A 24,715-nucleotide genomic window follows, 5' to 3' on the forward strand; every position below is an offset into this window, starting at 1 on the left:
TCTCCTGGTAAAGGGCCACTAAACAGACATCATGTTATGAGAATTAGGTGCTCAACATTCAGAGGAATTAGATTGAAACCTGGGAGCATTTAAAATCTTTTTTTTTTCCTGTGCCTACCTAAAAAAGAAAAAAAGATGGCATATGGGAACGTGCTCCTTTTGCTTTGTGGAATGGAGTGGTATATTATAAAAATGCACTTGCCTTTTTTTGTATTATTATTACTATTTCACAGAGAAGGTAGATTGATTGATGACGGAAGGGTTTCCTTCATGCAAACTGTCCAGAGGCAGTCTAAATGTGCCAACATTGTCCAGTTCAGCACACTATTAGCCAAGTTCATACAAAGTTAATTATGTACAGTAGAAAATAAATTTGTTGGCTCAGGCTGTTTGCTATGTGAATATTCAATCACTGTTGCATTATTGCTACCAAGTCTTACATATTAAGGGGATTTGTTTTAATTCATTTATCCAGTCCTTACATGTACATGGCTTTGCTTTTCAAACCCAAAGGTTTCCTATGATAGCATTGTGCATATTTGAATTAGTTTTTCTGTACAAGCTTTGCTTGATTTGTCTTTATTTGAAATAAAAAAATGTTTAAAACACATCTTGTCAACAAGGGGTGGGGCCAGGTGGGATGGGGGGCCCCACCGAACTGGTCTGCACAGGGCCCTGAAACTTACTGTACCCTAACTCTACACCATTACAAATGCCTTCCACCCTGCAAGTGTCTCCTAAATTTAGGTACAAGTAGGAGTGGTTTTGGAGGGCTCACAATTTCCACCACAAATTACTAGGGGGAGTGCGATTTGATCCTGGATTCCCTTGTTCACAGTCAACTGCACTAATTACTAGGCTACTCCTGGGAGCTGCTTGCTGCTCTGTAGGGTGTGCCCATAATACTTGATACTGACAAAGTGCCTGGAATCCCCTTTTAGCTCAAGTTCTTAGGGGGTGGGAAGGGGACAGCATCCACTGGGGGATTAAGGAGGAGTCAAGCCTTAATCCATCCAATGGTCAGCTGATCATTCAGAGTATCTTTTTTTTTCCCACTTGGATGTGATTGAAACAGATCTAGATAAAACACACTTTTTGCACATGTGTTTCTGTTCCATTATCGCTGAAAGACATCCTAATTTTAGGGCTGACCTAGTCCCACCCACAACATTCACTCTTGCTATTTAGATGAACACTGTGGAACGTGTCCATATTTTACCTGTTCGAAAACTATGACTTAGACATTTTCAACAGATGGACAGGTTTTTGGCTATTTTGAGACATCTGCTGTGAAAATGAACATCTTTGTCTCAATTTTTGGACTTCTTTTTAAAACGGACTATGAAGGTAACCAAGAGGGGCATAATCAAATGTCGCCGGCGAAATAGATCGCTGGCGATCTACTTTGGCGGCGGCGCTACAGCTGGCCGGGACCATATTATTGAAAAAGATGGCCGGCCATCTTTTTTTTTCGATAATACGGTTTAGCCCGGCCAAATGCCAGAGTTTGCGGGGTTTGAGATGGCCAGTTTTGTTTTTCAGAGATAATGGAAAAAATTGCCGGCGATCTCCAACCCGGCCACATTCAAGGCATTTGGTCGTGGGAGGAGCCAGCATTTGTAGTGCACTGGTCCCCCTGACATGCCAGGACAGCAACCGGGCACCTTAGAGGGCACTTCTAAAAATGTTTAAAAATATACAAATACCTCCCAGGTGCATAGCTCCCTTACCTTGGGTGCTGAGCCCCACAAAACCCATTCCCCAAAACTCTACACCACTACCATAGTCCTTATGGGTGAAGGGGGGCACCTACATGTGGGTACAGTGGGTTTTGGGGGGGGTTTGGAGGGCTCAACACTTACCATGCAAACAAAGATACGGACTTGAAATTTTGAACAAGCATTATGCTTGTGCTGGACATAATACTGCCAGATTTGTAACTAACCAGCATCTATAACTGCCCTGCAGGATCTCTTCAAAGTTGGCACTGTCAGCGCAAATGGTAAAATATACCAAAGTTCAAAGCCAATTATTAAAAAAGAGTCTGCCTGAATCAGCTTGTGAATAGTATCATCTGAAAGAGAAAATTGTGCTCTACAACACTGATATGTTTTTGTTTTGCAATGCCACCATTAAGTAGCCATTTACTCAGGTAAGAAATTAAAATCAGGTAATTTTAACATGAATTCTCTACTGCTTTCAACAGAAAATGAAAAATGTCTGTACATGTTTGTTTTACTAACCTTGTGCAAAAGCCTCTTGAACATCTCCTCCCAGTCCAACAAGTGAGTCTTGAGGTATGTGAGTTGGAGTTGAGCCAGCTGATGTGGATCTGACTGGCATTGGCATTGGACGGCTGGTTCCATGACTTGGTGATGAACGAGGAGAGACTGCTGCTTGAGCCTGCAGGAGACATTTTAAGTAGTATTACAGGTTTACTTCATATATTTCACAAGAGTATCAAGCAATTTCTCTGCATTAAAGTCATTATTCTTGTTTCCCTTTTACTTCCAAAAGCATGAAATTTTCAACAACTACAAAAAAAAAGTGCAAATCTGAGAGTATTATGAAGACGATGGTTGATACATAAAAACATTCATGTGGCCAATATTGTTTAAATTCTTTGGGCTCCAAAACAGATGGACTTATAATGCCAAAAGTTCTCCATGTATCTAGAGAAAGGACCAGGGCCTTGTTATAACGCAGTATAACTTAGCCGTATAACTCTAGCCACAAAAATAACAGTCCTAACTTGATATGGATAACATCTCCATAAAAAGTGAAGATACTTACCTGTAGCAGGTATTCTCCGAGGACAGCAGGCTGAGTATTCTCATAGCTGGGTCAGTGATCCATGCCAGCCCAGGATCCGGCATTTGAAATTGCAAAAAAGTTTGCTAGAGCCTTCTTAGCACGCCATGTGTCTGACTGCGCATGTGCCAAACGCCTTCCTGCCCACCATGCTCCTCAGTTCAGTCATGAGTCAAAAAAAGATAGAGAAGACAACTCCAAGGGGAGGTGGGTGGGTTTGTGAGAATACTCAGCCTGCTGTCCTCGAAGAATACCTGCTACAGATAAGTATCTTCACTTTCTCCAAGGACAAGCAGGCTTCTCACAGCTGGGGTATCCCCAGAATCCAGGCTCAATCAAAACAACGAAGTGGTGAACTGGGCCTCGCAACAGCAAGGACGTAACATAGATTAACCTGAAACTATATCATTTTAGCATAGTCTCCTTTTTGAAAGTCAAACGTTAACGTATTGGATATCCTGCGTATTCTTACTCCAAAGCTAATATCAAATCTGATCATATTATGATCACTGTTATCAAGCGTGTGACAAGGCAAGCCCCAGAGATTCCCCAGTGAAGCAGTTGAGCCCAGAACTATGGGTCCCAGAAGTCCTTGCAAGAATAAGAGAAGAGAGTAGTCCTAAAAAAATTGAATGGATTCCCAGCCCCAAGCAGGGGGAGCAATGGCTCGAGGCAGGGTAAGCCTGTTACTTCCTTCCCCACTAGAGGGAAAAGGAAGGATGAAGCTCAGTTTCCCTGGCTTCGCCATCAGTATATGATTCCCCCCAGCTGTGAGAAGGGGAGAGCAGATTTCTTGGAGGCTCTCAGTCACCAGGAGAGAGGGGAGACAAATGGAGAGAGAGATTCCATGGAGTATGTGGAGGAAGGAAGTAGCCTGCCACTAGAGCTGCCTAAGGGAGAGGAGCCAGCTACCATGGAGTGGGAGAATTCAAAGGTTGCCCTGCCCAGCACTTGAAGGCAGTGGAGGAGGCCACACTGGGCATGGTGCTGAGAGGTGGGAGAAACTGCCAACTCTGCACCTTACAGGGTTCCCTATGTGCTGTGAGAAGGCCGGTGATTTGTGGTATTGGTTTGATGTGCAAAGACTGTCCATGAAGATTTGTTCTGAACTGTTGTGTTATATTGGAAATGTGCTGAACTCTTACTAAACCCTTCTGAAGGAGGGGGAAGGGAAAGCCAATGCCCTAATAGAAGACCTGAGGTCTTAAGGAGCTGAGCGTTTGCTGAGGCATTTTGGGACCTGGACTGTATCTTTTTTTCTTTTGAAGATTATCTTATGAGGACTGTACCTTTTTCTTTTGAAGACTATATTAAGAGGGCTGTACCTTTTGTTTTGAAGAATATATTATGATTTTTGGTATGAAATTGCCTTGATAATAAAATACTTTGACCCCTGAGTCCCAGTATCAGCAGCATTCTGTCCTGGAACCCTGGGAGCCCCGCAGGCTTGCTGGCTCCACCCAAGAGGAGAAAGTGGACCCCCCCCCCCCTTTACAATGGCACCCCAGATGGGACCGAGACTGTGAACCACGGCGAAGAGGCGTTTGCAGTGGACCCTGGCTTCCCTTATCAAGGCGCAGACCAGCGGTCACCCAAGTTAAGCAGTACCTAGGGAGGGCCATGGCTGGATAAGGAGAGCAGCTAAGGGAGCAAAAGCCAGGGAGTATAGGACCCAGGCTGTATTCTTAAAGGGGTCCCGCTGAGGTTAAAAAAAAAAAAGTACTGCACTTGGATTTTTTTTTGTTTGCTTTACAGGATCTTCACCACCGAAGATGGAGCAGAAGGTGTTTTTGCATTGGATGGCAGCCCAATTCCAGAAGCAACAGGAAGGCTCGCAGCAGGCTTTACCTCAGGTGGTGGAGGCTATGAGGGAGCAGCAGGGACCACTCTTAAAAGCCCGGCAAGCCCAGATGCAGGTGATGGAGGACTTGATACAGAAAGTCGCAGCACTCATCACTCCTGAGTATTCCTCTATGGTGGTAGGACCTGCTACCTATGGGTCTTTGTCTTTGGGCAAGATGGAAAAAAATGATGTAGAGGACTTTATAGTGACTTTTGAGTGTATTGTAAGGGCTGTAAAATGGCCGCCAGAGCAGTGGGCTGGGAGGCTGGCCAGCTGTTTAACTGGGGAGGCTTTAGCAGCCTATAGGGCCATGTCCCCAGCCCAAGCCTTGGACTATGGATAGGTTATTGCTGCCATTAAAAGTAGGTTGGGGTTAACCAAGGATTATTACCGGAGACTCTTCCGGGAGACAGCCATAAGGGAGGAAGAAAGACCCCGGGCCTTAGCATAAAAACTCTAAGATCTGGCTTGCAAATGGTTGGAGCCAGATAAAACGGCAGAACAGGTGGCAGAGGAGATAGTGGTGGAACAATTCCTCTTCGCTACACCCAGTTCTGTGCGAGAGTGACTTATTAGACAAGGAACTTGCTCCCTAGAGGACGTGACTAGGGGAACAGAGTTGTATTATGAAGCAAGGAAACTCCCCCTTAATCCCTTTTCTACTCGCAGCAAGGGGCCTTTGGGCCAGATAGCCTCCCCAGCCCGGGAAAAGGAGCGAGAGCAGGGAAGGAGGACCCCGGAGCCCCAGCCAAGAGGGGGAAGATGTTTCCAGTGTGGGAAGGGGGGTCATTTCCTTCGGGATCGTAGAGAAAAAGTAGGATTCATGGGTCAAATAGGAAGGGATCAGGAATCCTTTTTCTTTCACGAAATCCAGTTGGAGGAAATCTCAGAAAAGGCACTTTTGGACTCTGGGGCTAACCAATCCATATTATCCAGGTTTTTGTGGTATAGGATAAGGAGTAACATTAAAGAGGGTGAGGGGAGGTATTGTGGCACTATACGCATTAAGTGCATTCATGGGGCCGCTACAGCATATCCAGTCCATAGCCCCCTCTTTAATGGACGGTTGAATTTGGCCGTGCTACCAAAATTACCCTTTCACCTGATATTGGGAAAAGACTGGGGCCCTTTTACTCAATGTCTGAAGGAATTACATGGGTGGGTGACCACTCGGGCTCAGGAGGCCAAGGCAGAAGCAGACCCTACAGGCGGTGACTCCCTGGGGCAAATATTTCCCTTTCATGAAGAGTTGTTAGAGGCTTCGGGGAGGGGGAGGAAAATGAAGGAAACCTGGCTCTTGGAGAGACAGGACCGAGCGAGGGCCATGAGGGAAATAGGTAAGGGGGAAGTCATGCCTTGGATCCCCGAGGAAGTGTCAAAAAGATTCCCTGCTTTTGCGCAAGAGCAAAGAGAGGATCCTGTTCTAAAAAGGGCTTTTGAGCAAACAGCGGGAGAGCCTTCTTGGAGTTGTCCACACTTTAGGCTGGAAAATGAGATATTGTATAGAGAGGTCCAGGAGCCCGTGGGAGGAACCGTTAGGCAACAGCTAGTAATCCCCAGGGTGTTCCGGAGAATCATCCTTAGGGGGGCCCATGATCATCCCTTAGCGGGCCATAAGGCATCCCAAAATACATTGAAGCAAGTGCTGGAACGTGTTTTTTTGGCCAGGGGTACATCGGGAAGTGCAGGACTATTGTCAGAGCTGTCCCCAATGCCAGAAACTTGCAGACCGTTTTCCCCCAAAGGCCCTGCTGTTACCCTTGCCCATCATAAAGGAACCCATGTCTAGCATGGCCATGGACATCATTGGACCCCTTATTAGAACCCCGAGAGGATTCCTATACATTTTGGTCATTATGGATAGGGCTACGCAGTTCCCCTGGGCCATACCCCTATGTAATACAAAAGCTAATGGGATTGCCAATGAGTTAGTGAAACTATTCTGGTCCTCACGAACCAGGGTTCTAATTTTAAATCATACCGGTTAAAACAGCTCTGGGAGGCCATTGGCATTCGGCACATTACCACCTCAGCTTACCACACCCAGTCTAATGGCATGGTGAAGCAGTTTAACAAGACCCTCAAGGGTATGCTAAGGACGGGATTGAACCGTCAATATGAGGATTGGGATCAGTTACTCCCGTTCGCTCTATATGCCAGCAGGGAGAACATTCAGGCTTCGTTGGGGGTGTCCCTGTTCGAATTAGTGTATGGGCGATTACCCCAGGGAATTCTTGGTATTATACAAGAGCAGTGGGTGGAAAAAGTAGATGACCTCCGGACTGTAAGCACATATTTAAAGGAGTTGCGCGCTAGATTACATCGCCTCTCTGATTATACACAGGGTAATCTAGGGAAGTGCCAGGAGACACAGAAGGGATATTATGACCAGGGTACTAAGGTCCGGAATTTTCAAGCAGGGGATAAAGTCCTAGTAATGATTCCCTTGGATCCCCATAAGTTCACCTCCCAATGGAAGGGTCCTTTTGTGATAAAAGGGAAGGTAGGTCCCTGGTCATATCGAATTAAGAATGAGAAAGGGAAAACCCAAATGTATCATATAAATGTGTTGTGTCTGTGGATAGAGCGGGAAGGAATGGTGGCTGCCTTGGAAGAGGACCTGGGACCCCAGCTTAGTGACCTCCAGGAGAGGGGGGCATCAGTCATTGGGTCTTCCCTAAATCTCCAACAGAGGCCAGCTGTAGAGACCCTGTTGGAGGAATTTCAGGACGTCCTTAATCCCCTTCTGGGGGAAACTCATGTAATTACACACTCCATTCATACAGAGCCAGGGAGGATTGTTCGTCAGAGGCCCTACAGGGTGCCCGAGGCCAGGCGACAGGAAATTATTTGACAGGTACAGGACATGCTGGATATAGGGGTAATAAAGGAATCTAACAGTCCCTGGTCCAGCCCAGTAGTTCTTGTGCCCAAATCAGACGGATCCCAAAGATTCTGCATTGACTTTAGGAAGGTTAATGCTATCTCTAGATTTGATGCGTACCCCATGCCCCGCATCGATGAATTACTGGATAAATTAGGGCAAGCCCAATATCTGACCACCCCTGATCTTACTAAAGGGTACTGGCAAATTCCTTTGGCAGAAGAAGCCAAACCGAAAACGGCCTTTAGTACACCTTTGGGTTTATTCCAATTCAAAAGGATGACTTGTGGCTTGAATGGGGCGGCTGCATGCTGCCAACGATTAGCAGACCATATTCTGCGGTGGCATCAGGATTATGCCGCCGCCTACATGGATGACATAATTTTGAGGCATATTTTCAATGCACTTTGGGAGGCTAAGTTCCATAGGTTTCTATGGAACTTTGGAAGGCTAAGTGTTTTGAAAATATGCCCAATAGTGATTTTTAGCACTGATTGGGAATCCCATTTGCCCCGGGTGAAGGCGATGTTAAAATCCCTGAGGAAAGTGGGGCTGACCTTAAACCCGAAGAAGTGTGTATTTGCCAGTAGGAAAGTGAAATACTTGGTGTACCGGGTGGGGTCATCAAACCCCTGACCGATAAGCTGCAGGGTATCAGGGAGTTCCCCCTACCCGCCAACAAAAAGCAATTGCGTAGCTTTCTAGGGCTCATCGGGTATTATAGGCGATTTATCCCTAGATTTGCAGAGATTTCGAGCTCCTTGACAGACATGCTCAAGAAGGCCCACTCAATACCTTAGTATGGGGAGAGAAAGGGAAACACCTGGTCTTGTTTTTAAGTAGGAAATTAACGCCCGCAGAACAACACTATGCAGTAATAGAGAAGGAGTGCTTAGCTGTTAAGTGGGCAGAGGAAGCCTTGAAGTATTATTTGCAGGGCCATCCATTTTCCCTTATTACAGATAATGCCCCTCTAAAATGGCTGCAGCAGATGCGGGGGCACAACAGCCGCCTTACTAGGTGGTATCTAGTCCTACAGGCCTTTTCTTTTACCGTACAGCACCGGGGAGGGAGGCTCCATGGGAATGCTGATGCCCTATCGGGAATGGCAGACTCTACGGAAAAGCTGCTGTGGGCTTCCGAGAGTCGCAATTTCTAGAGGGAGGGGGTGTGTGACAAGGGGCCCCAGCACCATTACCTCCCACACCAAATCATGTGCTCCACTAAGGACTAGGTCTAGAATTTTTCTCTCTCTTGTCGGCTCCTGTACTAGGTGCTCCATAAAGCAGTCCTTGATTTTGTCGAAGAATTTTACCTTCCTAGCATGCCTTGAAGTTACATTTACCCAGTCAATATCAGGGTAATTGAAATCACCCATTATTATTGTGTTCCCAGTTTGTTAGCCTCCCTAATTTCCGATAACATTTCTACATCTGTCTGTTCATCCCGGCCAGGCAGTCGGTAGTACACTCCTATCACTACCCTTTTCCCCATTACACACGGAATTTCAATCCATAGGGATTCCAAGAAATGTTTTGTTTCCTGCAGAATTTTCAATCTATTTGATTCAAGGCCCTCCTTAACATACAATGTTACCCCTCCACCAATTCGATCCACCCTATCATTACGATATAATTTGTACCCTGGTATGACAGCGTCCCAGTGGTTATCCTCCTTCCACCAGGTCTCAGAGATGCCTATTATATCTAATTTTTCATTTAGTGCAATATATTCTAACTCTCTCATCTTATTTCTTAGGCTTCTGGCATTCGCATGTAGACACTTCAAACTATGTTTGTTGTTCCGTACTTGACAGTCTTCATTTGCAATCCATTGTCTGATTTTTATTTAAGGACACCTGATCTACTAAGGTCTCTTTTGCAACCTATCGAGATACTCTGTCTTCCCTGTTTTGGTGATAATTATGAAAAATACCATATTCCGAACCATGCACTTTTAAGCAACTGTCGGCCTTCCCCTAGTTTCCAGGTTAAAAGCTACACTATCTCCTTTTTAAATGCCAATGCCTGCAGCCTGGTCCCATCCTCCCTTTTTTTTTTTTAGGAATTATTTGAAGCAAGGAAACAAAATCTTGATCTTAGATAGAAAGAGACAAAGTCAATCCATATACACTATCCTAACTCAATTATGATTAAATGTGATATGGATTTATTTTATTCTTTACTGGGGGGGGGGGGGGGGGAGTTGGGTTTTACAGGACATTATTATAACATGGGAATGACTAACTTGTGATAGTTCAGTACTACAGGTTATTCAATCCTGCAGTATATGAATAGCACTGTTTATTATCAACCTCATAAGCAGCATTATTGTTTTGTTCTAGGAGCATTAGGCTGCAAAGCTGTGGCCTGATGCTCCCAGGAGGCACCTGAAAACAGCCCTGCACACCTCTGGACCTACTCCCAAGCACATACTTCCTCCTGCCCTCCTTTAGAGCTTCTCCCTCCAGCTCTTGGACAAGGGGAGGGATGGGGTGGGGGTCACAGTGGTGTACAAGGCTATTTTCAGAGCTGTCTGAGAGCACAGAACTGTGCCTTTGTAGCCTGCTGCTGTTGGGAATGCAAAAAATACTGTATTGTGGTTTGAGGAGTTTGCTGCAAGCCCTGTTATTGAATTTACAAAGTGATGAGCTGTTCTGCGTGTATTTGAATGCTTTGCATCACATTATCATGTATCTTGTGGTGACATAACTACTATGCATTATGGTGATATAATGCATGTTAGTGCCCTTTATCACATGTTAAGGTGTGAATAACGCATTTTAAATAGTACTTTTATACTGCAATACAAGTAAAAGTGTATTAGGGAGTATCTTAAGACTTATTTACTTTGTTAATGCAGTAGTTCTCAATTCAAGTCAGGTTTTCAGGATATCCACAATTTACATGCAAATTAGGGATCTGCATACAGTGAAGCCAAATCCACTTTCTCCCTAATTCTAGAAAGGTTGGGCACATGAGTCATTTAAGTGCTGTAAATGCAGAACTGCAATAAGCTCCATTCTATATGTTTGCAAAACAGCGCATACATATGGGCTGTCACAAAGTTACGGGCATAAAAAGGGTGGGATGTGGGTAGATGGAGGGCGTACTAAGTATTGGTATGTGGAGGATCTAATCTATAAGTGCATGAAGGCTGACGTTCAGCTGCTATGCCCAAGTGTACACCAGCTAAACGTGATGACTAATTGGCTGCAAACCTTGGTTTTGTGACTTATGGGCAGATGATCAAAAGCCCCGCGCTGTTCCAAACAACACTTTAAAAATAGTGCGGGGCTTTACTGCACCTATGATCAGAGATAATTGCACGCAAATTTAAGCACGCACTTCTCTCTGAGCATGGAATAGAAGTGCGGGAGGATTGTGCCAATCTTCCAGCACTTGTTTGACAGGTCTGGGCTATCAAAACCCAGACCTGTCAAACACAGAGGCTGGAGGTCCATGGGACCACCAAACCCCAACTACCCCTGCCATGAGCCCGACCCCCCCCCCCCCCGACACAGGTTCAGGGAAGACTGGAGATCCGGTGGGTTTCCAGCCCCCCCAAACCCCCCAGCATTCCTGAGAAGTCCCTGGTGGCCCAGTGGGTGACCGACAACCCCTCACAAGCGACAGGGGGCTGGAGATCCGGTGGGTCTCCAGCCCCACCAACCTCCCCCCCAGTATTCCTGAGAAGTCCCTGGTGGGCCAGTGGGCTGCAGTCAATCCCTCCACCCCCCTACCTTAAGTTGGAGGAGGGAGGTGGCCTCCTTCCTCTTCCATTGGCAACGCCTGCAAAATGGCGGTGCACAGCCCTGCCCAGTGTATCCTGGATGCGCTGGGCAGGGCTTCACACCATATAAGGGATGAGCTGGGCAGGGCACTGCAAGGTAGCGCCGATGGACGAGGAGGGAGGCCACCTCTCTCCTCCAAACTAAGGTTGGGGTGTGGAAGGGCACCTAGACCACCAGGTGGGTGAGGGGGATTGACCGCGGCCCACTGGGCCACCAGGGACATCTCAGGAATGCTGGAGGGGGGTTAGGGGGACTGGAGACCCACCAGATCTCCAGCCCTCCCTGACCATGTGTCAGGGGGACTGGAGGTCTGCTGGACCTCCTGCCCCCTGTCGCTGGGGGGGGGAGGGGGTCGGAGGTCATCAGTGGGATCGAGGTTCCTGCGAGGGGGGATGCTGCATTGGGGAGAATGGGGGCCTGCTAGGCTCACCATTCCTCCCCAATGGTCTGCAAACCCTAACGCCAGCTCCGAGCTGACGTAGGGTTTGCCGAAGCCAGCGAACCAACCTTTGGCGCGCTGGTCGCTGATCATTGAAGATGAATAGGTTTAGCATGCATCTGCATGCTACTTGCGCTGTTTTGCATGATTTGCATGCTAGTTGCGTTCAGAGCCCGTGAGAGCATTGTTTCACGCACTCGGGAGCTCTGATCATGGGGCGGTAGCAAACGCAGGCGCTAGTATGGCGCTAACAGCCTCTAGCAACTGCATTTGCTTCTGATCATCAGCCCATTAGAGCATTTGTTTGTGACTGCTGCTGCTGTTTAGAGTTAAGGTGCGATCTCTGCACTAGCCTACCCTCGCATTCCAAAACTTTCTGCCCTCAACAGCTCCTATACACCCCCCCCCCCCCCCGTAGCCTCTACTTCTCCTAACACCCTCTATCTCCCCTTCAACATCTGAGCCCCTCATCTTCTCTGTCCTCTCTCTGACACCTTAAGCCCTCTCTGTGTTACTGCACGTGTATGTGTCCCCAGCTACTGGTACCTATAGTATGTGTTAGAGCCGTTCCGTACCGATTCCATATCAAATCGGTACGGAACGGCTATGCACGAAGGATAGGGAATGCAAATGAGCTGCTCGTTGCAGCTCACTTGCATTCTCTAACCCTTCGTTAAAACCGTCGATAATCGGCCCGTAAAGCATGCGCAGAGCAACCAAGCGTTATGCTGGCTGCTCTGCGCATGCCAAAAACGTAAAAAAAAAACCCAAAAACAAACACGTCCCTTATGGACGGCCTTGCCCCCCCCCCCGCCCGAGATTGCTGCTGCTCCCCGCTGCAGTAAAATCATTACTTTTTAGGCAGCCCCGGCCCCCGGCCCTCCCTCCCTTCCTCTCTTTCTGCTTTTTTAGTAAAAACAGCTTCCGCCATCCTCCGTCCCTGTGCCCCGCCCCCGCTGCCCCCCCCCCCCGAGGTCGTCACCGCCACTTCCCCCCTCCACCTGGAGCCCCCTCCATCTGAAACCGGGCCCGTGCAGCGCCTCTCACCTCTGTGTGACGGCGCTGCACGGGCAAGAACAGCTGATCGCCTCCTCCAAGTCTCCGACGTCCCTCCGTTCCTCCTGGGCCCGTCCTCGTCAAACGTAGGTTACTTACGTCAGACGAGGGCAGGCCCAGGAGGAAGGAGGGACTTTGGAGACTTGGAGGAGGCGATCAGCTGTTCTTGCCCGTGCAGCACCTTCACACAGAGGTGAGAGGCGCTGCACGGGCCAGGTTTCAGACGGAGGTGGGGAGCGGCGGAGATGACCTCAGGGGAGGCGGCGGGGGCGGGGCACGGAGGACGGCAGGAGCTGTTTTTTCTAAAAAAGCAGAAAGAGAGGAAGGGAGGGAGAGAGGGGGGGCTGGGGCTGCCTAAAAAAGTCATGATTATAATGCAGGGGGGAGCAGGGAGCAGCGGCGACCTCGGGCAGGGGGGGGGGGGGGCAAGACTGTCCATAAAGGACGCTCCTGACTAGCATTTTTGCCCCCTCCCGATTTTTTTTACATTGTTTTTGAAGCCGGGCAGCCCCAACGAGAGGTACAGACCTCTCATTAGCTTTCCCGGAGTTTTCCTGCGTTAGGGCAAGCGGAAAACTTTAGTGCATCTCATTTCAATAGAGTGTCTACACAATTTGCTCATCTGCATTCCGTTTTCATTTGCTGTTACTGTCGTCGGAAATTGGGTTTCAGTACATGCCAGGGTTAAAAACTTGTTTGTTAAAGGCTTGTTAAAAGCTCGTTAAAGGCTTGTTTAGTTTAGTGCATCTTGCCCTCAGTATATTAAATTCCCCATGAAAGAGGCAGAGCAACACCAAACAATGACAGTGTTCTTTCAGATGGCAGGATTCCCCTCTGTGCTAGGCAGTGGCGTACCAAGGGGGGGGGGGGGGCGGTCCGCCCAGGGTGCACGCCGCTGGGGGGTGCCGCGGCGTGCGCCTGCTCTGAGTTCGCTAAACTTCATCGCTCGTTCGCTTCAGCTCCCTCTACCCCGGAACAGGTTACTTCCTGTTCCGGGGCAGAGGGAGCTGCAGCGAAGCGAAGTTTAGCGAACTCGGAGCAGGCGCACGCTGCGGCAACTCCCCCCCAGCGGCGTGCACCCGGGGGGGGGGTCATTTTGCCGGGGGGGGGGGGGGAGGTGTAATTTAGCGGGGGGGGGGGGGGGGGCTGCACCCAGGGGGGGGGGGGGGGCGCATCGGTGCTCCGCCCCAGGTGCCATCCAGGCCAGGAACGCCACTGGTGCTAGGGGCTACTGACTGCATCCATGTAGCCCTGAGACTACCTACAGCAAGTGAGGCTACCTACAGGAACAGAAGTCTTACCATTCCACGAAGATGCAGGTTATCTGAAATACCACAAATCTAACAACAAATGTTTGTGCATGCTACCCTGGTTCCTGCCATGACTCACATATCTTGCCCCAATCTGGCATCCACGCATGATTCCACAGTAGCCAAATTACTGGGGCATGGCTGTTAGGTGAGTGCTACAGAACCACCCACACTCACTGTCTCTAGCCACCTTTTTCTTTCTTCTTACAGGATAGTACCTCAGGGTGCAAAAGACCTGGTTAGAAAAGGCTACAGTCTGCACTTGTTTAAGGTAACAACACACACAACAGTGTTTTCACATTGTCTAACATCCTATATTTTCCTATTCATACATGTGACCAAGGCTATCCCCTCTAGACAAGGTTAATGACCCTCACTGTCCACTCAAAGGGCCTGCAGAGGAGAAATACAATAAGTGGCAGTGGAAAACAAGGGCAATAACTGAATGGACTTTTAGAATTCTAAAGTCCAGGTTCAGGTGCTTGGACCCTTCAGGGGCTGAACTCCTGTACACACCCTCTAAATTAAGTGACATTCACAGCCTGCTGTATGCTCCACAACCTAGCCATCATTTGGTGTATTCCTGAACCAGAGAATGCCATGCTGAAAGACAATAACAGTGATGAGGAAGGAAAAGCTGTGCATCCTCAGGATCCCACACCTCCAGAGTTGCACGGGGACAGAAATCTTACCTGTCCCCACCCTTCCCCACTGGAATCTTACCCATAACCACCCGTCGCCACAATAATTTAACCTGTCTCTACCTCTCCCTGCAAGAATTTAATGGTACATAAAAAAAAAATTCCAGTCAGCTCTCTCTGGGTTCAAGCTGCAGCACTACAGGAAAGGAAGGAACAGAAGTTGGAACTTAGAACACTCTGGTGCGCAAATGTCTCTGATTCACTGGCACTGTGTGCTGAAAGGTCGCCACATGCACACGCCAGTAGGTCAGGTGACATCTGATGCTTCTGCCTGTATCAGAGCTAAGGTCTGCACATCAGCCCGGAAGCAGCGTGACAGCAGATGAAACCTGAACAGTCCAGTCTGCCAAATAGTCATACTCATTATCAATTCATAATTAAATCAACACGAAACGTGCTATTATATACAGTGGGGGAAATAAGTATTTGATCCCTTGCTGATTTTGTAAGTTTGCCCACTGACAAAGACATGAGCAGCCCATAATTGAAGGGTAGGTTATTGGTAACAGTGAGAGATAGCACATCACAAATTAAATCCGGAAAATCACATTGTGGAAAGTATATGAATTTATTTGCATTCTGCAGAGAGAAATAAGTATTTAATCCCTCTGGCAAACAAGACCTAATACTTGGTGGCAAAACCCTTGTTGGCAAGCACAGCGGTCAGACGTCTTCTGTAGTTGATGATGAGGTTTGCACACATGTCAGGAGGAATTTTGGTCCACTCCTCTTTGCAGATCATCTCTAAATCATTAAGAGTTCTGGGCTGTCGCTTGGCAACTCGCATCTTCAGCTCCCTCCATAAGTTTTCAATGGGATTAAGGTCTGGTGACTGGCTAGGCCACTCCATGACCCTAATGTGCTTCTTCCTGAGCCACTCCTTTGTTGCCTTGGCTGTATGTTTTGGGTCATTGTCGTGCTGGAAGACCCAGCCACGACCCATTTTTAAGGCCCTGGCGGAGGGAAGGAGGTTGTCACTCAGAATTGTACGGTACATGGCCCCATCCATTCTCCCATTGATGCGGTGAAGTAGTCCTGTGCCCTTAGCAGAGAAACACCCCCAAAACATAACATTTCCACCTCCATGCTTGACAGTGGGGACGGTGTTCTTTGGGTCATAGGCAGCATTTCTCTTCCTCCAAACACGGCGAGTTGAGTTCATGCCAAAGAGCTCAATTTTTGTCTCATCTGACCACAGCACCTTCTCCCAATCACTCTCGGCATCATCCAGGTGTTCACTGGCAAACTTCAGACGGGCCGTCACATGTGCCTTCCGGAGCAGGGGGACCTTGCGGGCACTGCAGGATTGCAATCCGTTATGTCGTAATGTGTTACCAATGGTTTTCGTGGTGACAGTGGTCCCAGCTGCCTTGAGATCATTGACAAGTTCCCCCCTTGTAGTTGTAGGCTGATTTCTAACCTTCCTCATGATCAAGGATACCCCACGAGGTGAGATTTTGCGTGGAGCCCCAGATCTTTGTCGATTGACAGTCATTTTGTACTTCTTCCATTTTCTTACTATGGCACCAACAGTTGTCTCCTTCTCGCCCAGCGTCTTACTGATGGTTTTGTAGCCCATTCCAGCCTTGTGCAGGTGTATGATCTTGTCCCTGACATCCTTAGACAGCTCCTTGCTCTTGGCCATTTTGTAGAGGTTAGAGTCTGACTGATTCACTGAGTCTGTGGACAGGTGTCTTTCATACAGGTGACCATTGCCGACAGCTGTCTGTCATGCAGGTAACGAGTTGATTTGGAGCATCTACCTGGTCTGTAGGGGCCAGATCTCTTACTGGTTGGTGGGGGATCAAATACTTATTTCCCTCTGCAGAATGCAAATAAATTCATATACTTTCCACAATGTGATTTTCCGGATTTAATTTGTGATGTGCTATCTCTCACTGTTACCAATAACCTACCCTTCAATTATGGGCTGCTCATGTCTTTGTCAGTGGGCAAACTTACAAAATCAGCAAGGGATCAAATACTTATTTCCCCCACTGTACTTGATTATGGTCTTTCTTTGGTGTTTCTGGGACATAGACCACAGAAGTCTGCCCGTCCCTATCCTTATGTTTCAACTGCTGAAGTTGTCATCGAAGCCCACTCCAGCCTGTCTTCTCATTTGCGGGAAACAGAATGTAAAAGTTTGTCCAGCACTGTCCTCAAGTTCCAGCCACTAAAGTTGTTGTCTAAGCCCTTTCCAGCCCATCCTAAACAAGATTGCAGTATAAGAGACACAGACTGTACAAGTCTGCCTAGTATCAGCCCTAATTCATCACAGATGGAGTCACCATCTAAGTGTCACTCGACACATCCACACACATGCAGCCATTTAAGTTTAGATTTTTTATAACTTCCATTTTCTAATTAGAGATCCTCTGTGTTTATCCCATGCCCGTCACCATTTGTCTCTCTACCACCTTCTTAATGGAGACTTTCCACATCTGTGATGTTAAAGCAAGGAGGATAAAGAGACAGCACTCAAAGAACTTGGCACTCGGTAAGTGAGATACTGGCACAAGTGCAGTGTACACTTCCACAGGAACCCCACAGGAACAGCTTCGGTCTCCACGGGAACCCCGCAGGAACGGCTTCTGTCCCCACGGGAACCCCGCAGGAATGGCTTCTGTCCCCACGGGAACCCCGCAGGAATGGCTTCCGTCCCCATGGGATTCCATGAACCCCGTTCCTGTGCAACTCTCCACAGTCATATAAACAAGCAGTAGCTGCAAGAAATAAACGGATACAGATACATTTGTTGTGAAAAGAAGATGTATTGGTGTTATGGACAAGTGCATATATGTGCCCCCCCCCCCCCCCATCCTGTTCTCCCTTCAAGCCCCTCCCCCACCTCAACATAACAGCAACTGTTGAAAGGTGTTATGAAACAGAAATGAAACTCTATCAAGATACAGTGCATTACAAGGTCCTCTATGGGGCTGCCAGGTCATGAGTCAGAGCAAATCAAGTACCAAAACTGTGGTAAGAACATAATAGCCATACTGTGTCAGACCAATGGTCCATCTAGCCCAGTATCTGCTTCCAACAGTGGCCAATCCAGGTCACAAGTACCTGGCAGAAACCCTAATAGTAGCACCATTCCATGCTACCAATCCCAGGGCAACCAGTGGCTTTCTCATGTCCATCTCAATAACAGACTATTGACTTTTCCTTCAGGAACTTTTCCAAACCCAGATACGCTAACTGCTGTTACCGTATCCTCCAGCAGCGAGTTCCAGAGCTTAACTATTCTTTGAGTGAAAAAATAGTTCCTCCTATTTGTTTTAAAAGTATTTCCATGTAATTTCGCGTGCCCCCTGGTCTTTGTACTTTTTGAAAGAGTGAAAAATCGATTCACTTGTACCCGTTCTGTATCATTCAGGATTTTATAGACCTTAATCATAGCTGTCTCTTTTCCAAGCTGAAGAGCCTTAACCTCGTTAGCCTTTCTCCATATGAGAGGAGTTCCATCTGTTTTATCATTTTGGTTGCTCTTCTTTGAAACTTTTCTAATTCTGCTATATCTTTTTTGAAATAGGGTGTCCAGAATTGAATGCAATACTCAAGGTGTGGAATCTGAGCGTAAGTTAATGGAAAATTACAACAAAATCACAATGCAGAGGACCTTAAACAAGTATGGAGAGATATACAGAACAAAGAACACAAAAAAAGGGCCAAATAACATTGTAAGGTTCCCACCATTACCATAAGTGTGACCAGGGGGGAACTGCAGTGTACTATCTGCTTGGGGGGGGGGGGGGGGGGGGCGAGGGACTGCTGCTCCAGGGGGAGATGTTGTGGCAGAGGGAGGCCCACCTCTATCCACACCCAATGGAGCCCTGGCCAAGAAAATTAGGGAATACTAGGCATTGGTGCACAGCGGTGGGGCAAATGTGGGCTCAGAATGGATAGTGAATGGGGATGTGAAAAGTCAGATGAGGAAATGCTGGAAGAGCTGCATGAAGGCAGCCAGTGTCGTAGCAGCCAGGAATAGTGGAGGTAAGACTCTAATTAAGGGTCTGGAGCTCACTGGCTAAGATTCTGGGCCAGCATAACCTCCAGACCCATAATTCCCAGCCCTTTGGCTGCTAACTCTGCCCTAATGTTCCTTGCTAGAATCCTAATAAAGCTCTTATCCTCCTACAGGTCAGAGCAACTGATGATATCTTCTTCTTCTTCTGCTGCAGCATCATGGGCACGCTCTTTCTCCTGGTGATGTTGTGTCTTCCCTACCAGCTGCATACCATCAGGCTCCTCATGCTCTAGATCTTGCTCATCTTCCTCCTCGACTTTCTGTTCCTCCTCCTTCTGGTGTTTATCTATAGTCCATGTACACACTAGGTTGACAACCCAGAAGCAACACAGAACCCCGGGTTACACTTAACAGTCACTGATGGCCCAGGGGTCATGGGACAGGAGCAATTCTCATTTGCACCTGTCCTTGCTGGTGCTGGGTTCAAACTAGCACCTGCAACTCTACATATTTAAACGTCTGTATCACATTGCCCTTTTCCTCCTTTTCAATAGGATATATATATTGAGGTATACACGTTTCTTCTTTCCTCTGATCCGTTCTGCTGCCTCTGATGCAATTTCCTGTTTCCTCATGGGTGGGATGGATTAGAAGAAAAGCTCTGGAGCAGGCTGCAGGCAGCAATAAGTGTATCATGGCTACTGTAGAGGACCTGTAGAAGACAAGGTTTAAGGTAGATCCGGGGAGAGGGGGAGATGCTGAACCATGGCAGGGAGAGGGGCGTGGAGGAGGAATTGTTAGACCATGCAACAGGGGGGGTGTTGGGGTGGAAAGAAAAGGGAAATGCTGGTCAATGGGAGGGAGCGAGGGATGTTAGAATGGTGTGGACAGAGGGAGGGGAGGGAGGGAAGAAAGAGAGAGACCGAGAGATAATTAATAGGGGTGGAATAGAGGGAGGGAAAGATTGTGTTCCATGGGGAAGAGGGGCAAGAAGGAAGGATCTAGCTGCATAATATTTTTGTCAGAAACCAAAGGTAATATGTTTAAATCTGCTGATTTTTTTAATTAACACAATTTAAAGTACACAATTAAGAAATAATAGTACAGAAGCAGAATCGAAAAAAACAAAACAACCTTAAAAATCAAAAGGAAAACTAACTAGCCCACATCAACGGGGAAAACATTATCAACTTAACAAAATAGAGAGAAGGAAACCAAATTAGACTAACCTAACAATATTTTGGCACATATTTTGGCTCATTACCCTAAAGCTTTATGTCTCATGACCTTTAAGAAATTGTTCTAAACGCGGCAAATCCCAAAAGATAAATTCTTTACCCTGGAAAGTAAGTATACATTTACATGGAAACTTTAGAAAAAAAGTTGCGCCCAAGGCTAGGCTTCAAGGCTAAGAAAACCTTGCGCCTGAGTTGTGTTGCTCTAGGAAAAATACAAACTTTGGCACCACAAAACTTGATGTCTTTTTTTCTGAAAATATCTTTGTAGTGTAAAGGATTTATCTAAATCAGAAGCCAATGTGACCAACAGAATGTATCTAGCATTTATCACATCTTGAGTATTTTTTTTAAAAGCTGTTAAATCGATTTCAGATGAGACTAACTGATCTATTTCCTGTTGGCCAACTTGAAGCTTCTTTTTTCCAGACAGGTAATAAGAATTAAGTACTGAAAGTGCCAGCAGGAGCTAATTCCAAGATCTCCTTAAGGTATCTTATTTTACATTACATAAGATTCTTATATGCCACAACTACCCAATAGGGCTCAATGCGGCTCACAAATAAAAGACAGGTGGACCCTGCAAACCGACACAACAAATTCAAAATAAAAATAATCCCCTATGCCAAAATAAGGTATAAAATAATCCCCTTTATCAATCCTGCCATACAGTAGAGCTAAATTACACTAAATATTTTTTTAAGTTAAGTTTTTAAAGATTTCCTAAAGGCAGCATAGTTTTGAGTTCTTCTTAGATGTCGTGGACTAGATCTCCAAGCTTGAAACAGAGCTAAGTTTGAGGTCTGTAACAGAGCTAACACTGGCTGCTATGTCTGAGATACTGCAGTAAGCGATTACTCTACAGGTGGTTGTTGAATGAGTCATGAGGCTCCAAGCACAGCTGAGTCCTTCAGACCCAATCAGTTTAGCCAAGAAGTTTTATATTTGTTTGTTTTTATGTTCAAATCTGATTAGTATGGTAGCACATTCCAAGTCCAGCCCTGAAGACCTACTGAAATGCCCCCTCTAACAAGAGCTGAGTTCCTAGCAGAAAACCAAAGGTAATCCAACCATGCCTAAAAAGGAAGCAACAAAAGTGTCCGAGGCATGAATAAAACAGAACCTGCACTAGGATTGTTACCACTAAGTCACATAGCTGGCAAGGGCAGTTTCCAAATTAAGGACCATTAAGAGACCCCTGAACTTGAATAAAGCTGAGCTATAATTAATAACTAGATGCTGCCATTGAGAGCATTGCCAGCTGCCTTAGGGTATGATCCTTTGCTCAGCGTGCTAAAACCTATCATTATGAATGCATTCTCAAAATCATGCAGTAAAAATCAACAGCTGCGGTATATAGAAACCTTGCATAGCAACAAACACAAGAATGCCACTCGGACTGGCAACTGAACCCACTGCCTCCAAGGCTGTCAGAATTACTGCAGTATGACTGCCACCACAGTTCACAGAAGCCATTTTCAAAATGGAGCCCACACAGGCAGGAGCGAGTGGGGATTGCTCCTGACCCAAACTCACCACTGGACTAACAGGGCTTTTAAAGGTAGATTCCAGGGGACCTATCTACCTTGGTCAGGTGGCTGGGAAGACACTTGGGGAGGGGGGGGGGGGGGGTTCCAGAGGAGATCCGGGAAATAATAGAGCAGTGAGTCTGACGTTGGTGCCGGGCAAAATGGTACAGACTATTATAAAGAACAAAATTACAGAGCATGTTCAAAAGCATGGATTAATGAGACAAAGCCAACATGGATTTAGTGAAGGGAAATCTTGCCTCACCAATCTATTACATTTCTTTGAAAGGGTGAACAAACATGCGGATAAGGGTGAGCCGGTTGATATTGTGTATCTGGATTTTCAGAAGGCGTTTGACAAAGTATCTCATGAAAGACTCCAGAGGAAATTGAAGAGTCATGGGATAGGAGGTAGTGTTCTATTGTGGATTAAAAACTGGTTAAAAGATAGAAAACAGAGAGTAGGGTTAAATGGTCAGTATTCTCAATGGAGAAGGGTAGTTAGTGGGGTTCCCCAGGGGTCTGTGCAGGGCCCGCTGCTTTTTAACATATTTATAAATGACCTAGAGATGGGAGTAACTAGTGAGGTCATTAAATTTGCTGACAACACAATGTTATTCAAAGTCATTAAATCGCGGGAGGATTGTGAAAAATTACAAGAGGACCTTACGAGTCTGGGAGACTGGGCGTCTAAATGGCAGATGACGTTTTTATATGAGCAAGTGCAAAGTGATGTATGTGGGAAAGAGGAACCCGAATTATAGCTACGTCTTGCAAGGTTCCACATTAGGAGTCACAAACCAAGAAAGGGATCTAGGTGTCGTCATTGATGATACGTTGAAACCTTCTGCTCAGTGTGCTGCTGCGGCTAAGAAAGCAAATAGAATGTTAGATATTATTAGGAAAGGAATAGGAAACAAAAATGAGGACGTTATAATGCCTTTGTATCACTCCATGGTGCGACCGCACCTCGAATATTGTGTTCAATTCTGGTCGCCGCATCTCAAGATATAGTGGAATTAGAAAAGGTGCAGAGAAGGGCGACGAAAATAATAAAGGGGATGGGACAACTTCCCTATGATGAAAGGCTAAAGTGGCTACAGCTCTTCAGCTTGGAGAAAAGGTGATTGAGGGGAGATGTGAAAGAGGTCTATAAAATAATGAGTGGAGTTGAAGGGGTAGATGTGAAGCGTCTGTTTACACGTTCCAAAAATACTAGGACTAGGGGGCATGCGATGAAGCTACAAAGCAGTAAATTTAAAATGAATCTGAGAAACGTTTTCTTCACTCAACGTGTAATTAAACTCTGGAATTCGTTGCCAGAGAATGTGGTAAAGGCGGTTAGCTTAGCAGAGTTTAAAAAAGGTTTGGATGGCTTCCTAAGGGAAAAGTTCATAGACCATCATTAAATTGGACTTGGGGAAAATCCACTATTTCTGGGATAAGCAGTATAAAATGTTTTGTACTTTTTTGGGACCTTGCCAGGTATTTGTGACCTGGATTGGCCACTGTTGGAAACAGGATGCTGGGCTTGATGGACCTTTGGTCTGTCCTAGTATGGCAATATGTACTTATGAGGTGGCTGCTTTTCTGGTGGGTGGGCGGGGAAAGAGGTACTTTGAGGGGAAAGAGCAGGCAGAACCCAGATTACCGACTGTCAGTTAATCCGGAGAGCCAGATAACGAGCATTCTACTGTAGTCTATAAAGGAAAGTAGTTACTTACTTTCCTTTATAGAATAGGCTATTTCATCACTCTTGCCCTTGTAGTGTAAAGGTTTGCAGTGTTTTTTTTTTTGTTTTGTTACATTTGTACCCCACACTTTCCCACTCATGGCAGGCTCTATGCGGCGGGCACTACTTGTTGAACATATTTGAGACCAGAGTTTAAGAAACGTATTTATTTCCTCAGCTCTTCCACAACAAAGAAGTTGTACTCCTACAATGGGAGATTTCAAATGTCAGAAATGTATAATTTGCAAACAGATGATTGTAACAGATCAATTTACTTCTCCTATAGAAAAATAGAAAAAAAAAGAATGACTTTTCTGATTATAAATGTCACTTGTCATTGTTTGTCTACGTAACCTGCTTTATGCTGGATTAACTAAAACAAAACTATGTGCTAGACTGGCAGAACTAAACTGTCTGATCGGTGAGGGTCAGGAAAGGACAGCAGCTCTCTTGTGGTTGGGTTCCACTTGGACACATTTTAAAGAAGGGTAGGCTTACTTTGGGGAATTTTGCAGGTAACAGCTTTCTTTTTTTTAAATCATTTTCTTAGACTGCTCTACAGCCTTAAGTGAAGTTTAGCTATGGCGGGGGGGGGGGGGGGGGGGGGGGAATTTAACAACTGGGTGCCCCCATTTAAGATGCCTAATGTTGCACAGTAGGACCCTATTCTAAAATGGAACCCAGGCACCCAGATTCTGCTACACAATAGTAGCGTAACCTGGTATTGGCAAGCCTAACATTTAGTCACCTGCAGTTATACCACCTATAGACCTGGTGTAACTCAGGGCAGGTAAATGTGGCAGGAACACACATAACTTACAGTATTCTATAAGCGACACATATAGCTGGGAGACCTGCTCCTGCTCTATGTATATGCCTCTCTTGCATTTACTCGCCATATAAGTTAAATGGGTCATTACAGACTAGTTCTTAGGCACCCTGCTGGCACTTTCATGGGCAAGTGTACAACTATGCATTCAAGTACTAGTATTATAGACAATTATGCATACAAGGGGTGAACAAATATGGGTGCTTAGATTATGGAATTGCCCTGGTTAGAGTCATTTGTTTTTGTATGTATGTGTGTGAGACTAGTATCATGTAGCCCTTTGAAGGAGATGTTTATGAGTGCTCCAGTGGATCCTATAGACAAGCATCTAACACTTAGCCCTGTCATAGATGGGTTTGTAGCCAATTACTATATTTCCTTTGTGGGCATCCCAGTATGAAGAGCAAGACAGTTTTATGTTATTAGAATGTTTTTTCTTTTTACATATTTGGAGGTGTATTGATTTTTACTTTTGTGGCATCTGTATAGAGCTCACACCAAAGAGGCAGTTAGTGTATGACTGGAAGAATAGCCTAACGGTTAGTGCACGAGCCTAAAAAACAGGTTCAAATTCAACTAC

At 46.3% G+C, this 24,715-nt stretch overlaps 1 protein-coding gene across 2 annotated transcripts in view; it reads right to left on the reverse strand.

Annotated features, from left to right (window-relative positions):
* Positions 1–24,715, reverse strand: part of DTNB (dystrobrevin beta) — a 425,808-nt gene that overhangs the window by 73,757 nt on the left and 327,336 nt on the right. For both annotated transcript variants that reach the window (XR_003941631.1, XM_030198634.1), the window contains one exon: positions 2,244–2,403. Coding sequence is in view for 1 of the 2 variants with exons in the window: in XM_030198634.1 (XP_030054494.1) it covers positions 2,244–2,403 (160 nt within the window). In the remaining variant the exon portion in view is untranslated. The remainder of the gene's footprint in view (positions 1–2,243; positions 2,404–24,715) is intronic.

The sequence above is a fragment of the Microcaecilia unicolor genome, chromosome 3 (assembly GCF_901765095.1).
Source record: "Microcaecilia unicolor chromosome 3, aMicUni1.1, whole genome shotgun sequence".
NCBI classification, from domain to species: domain Eukaryota; kingdom Metazoa; phylum Chordata; class Amphibia; order Gymnophiona; family Siphonopidae; genus Microcaecilia; species Microcaecilia unicolor.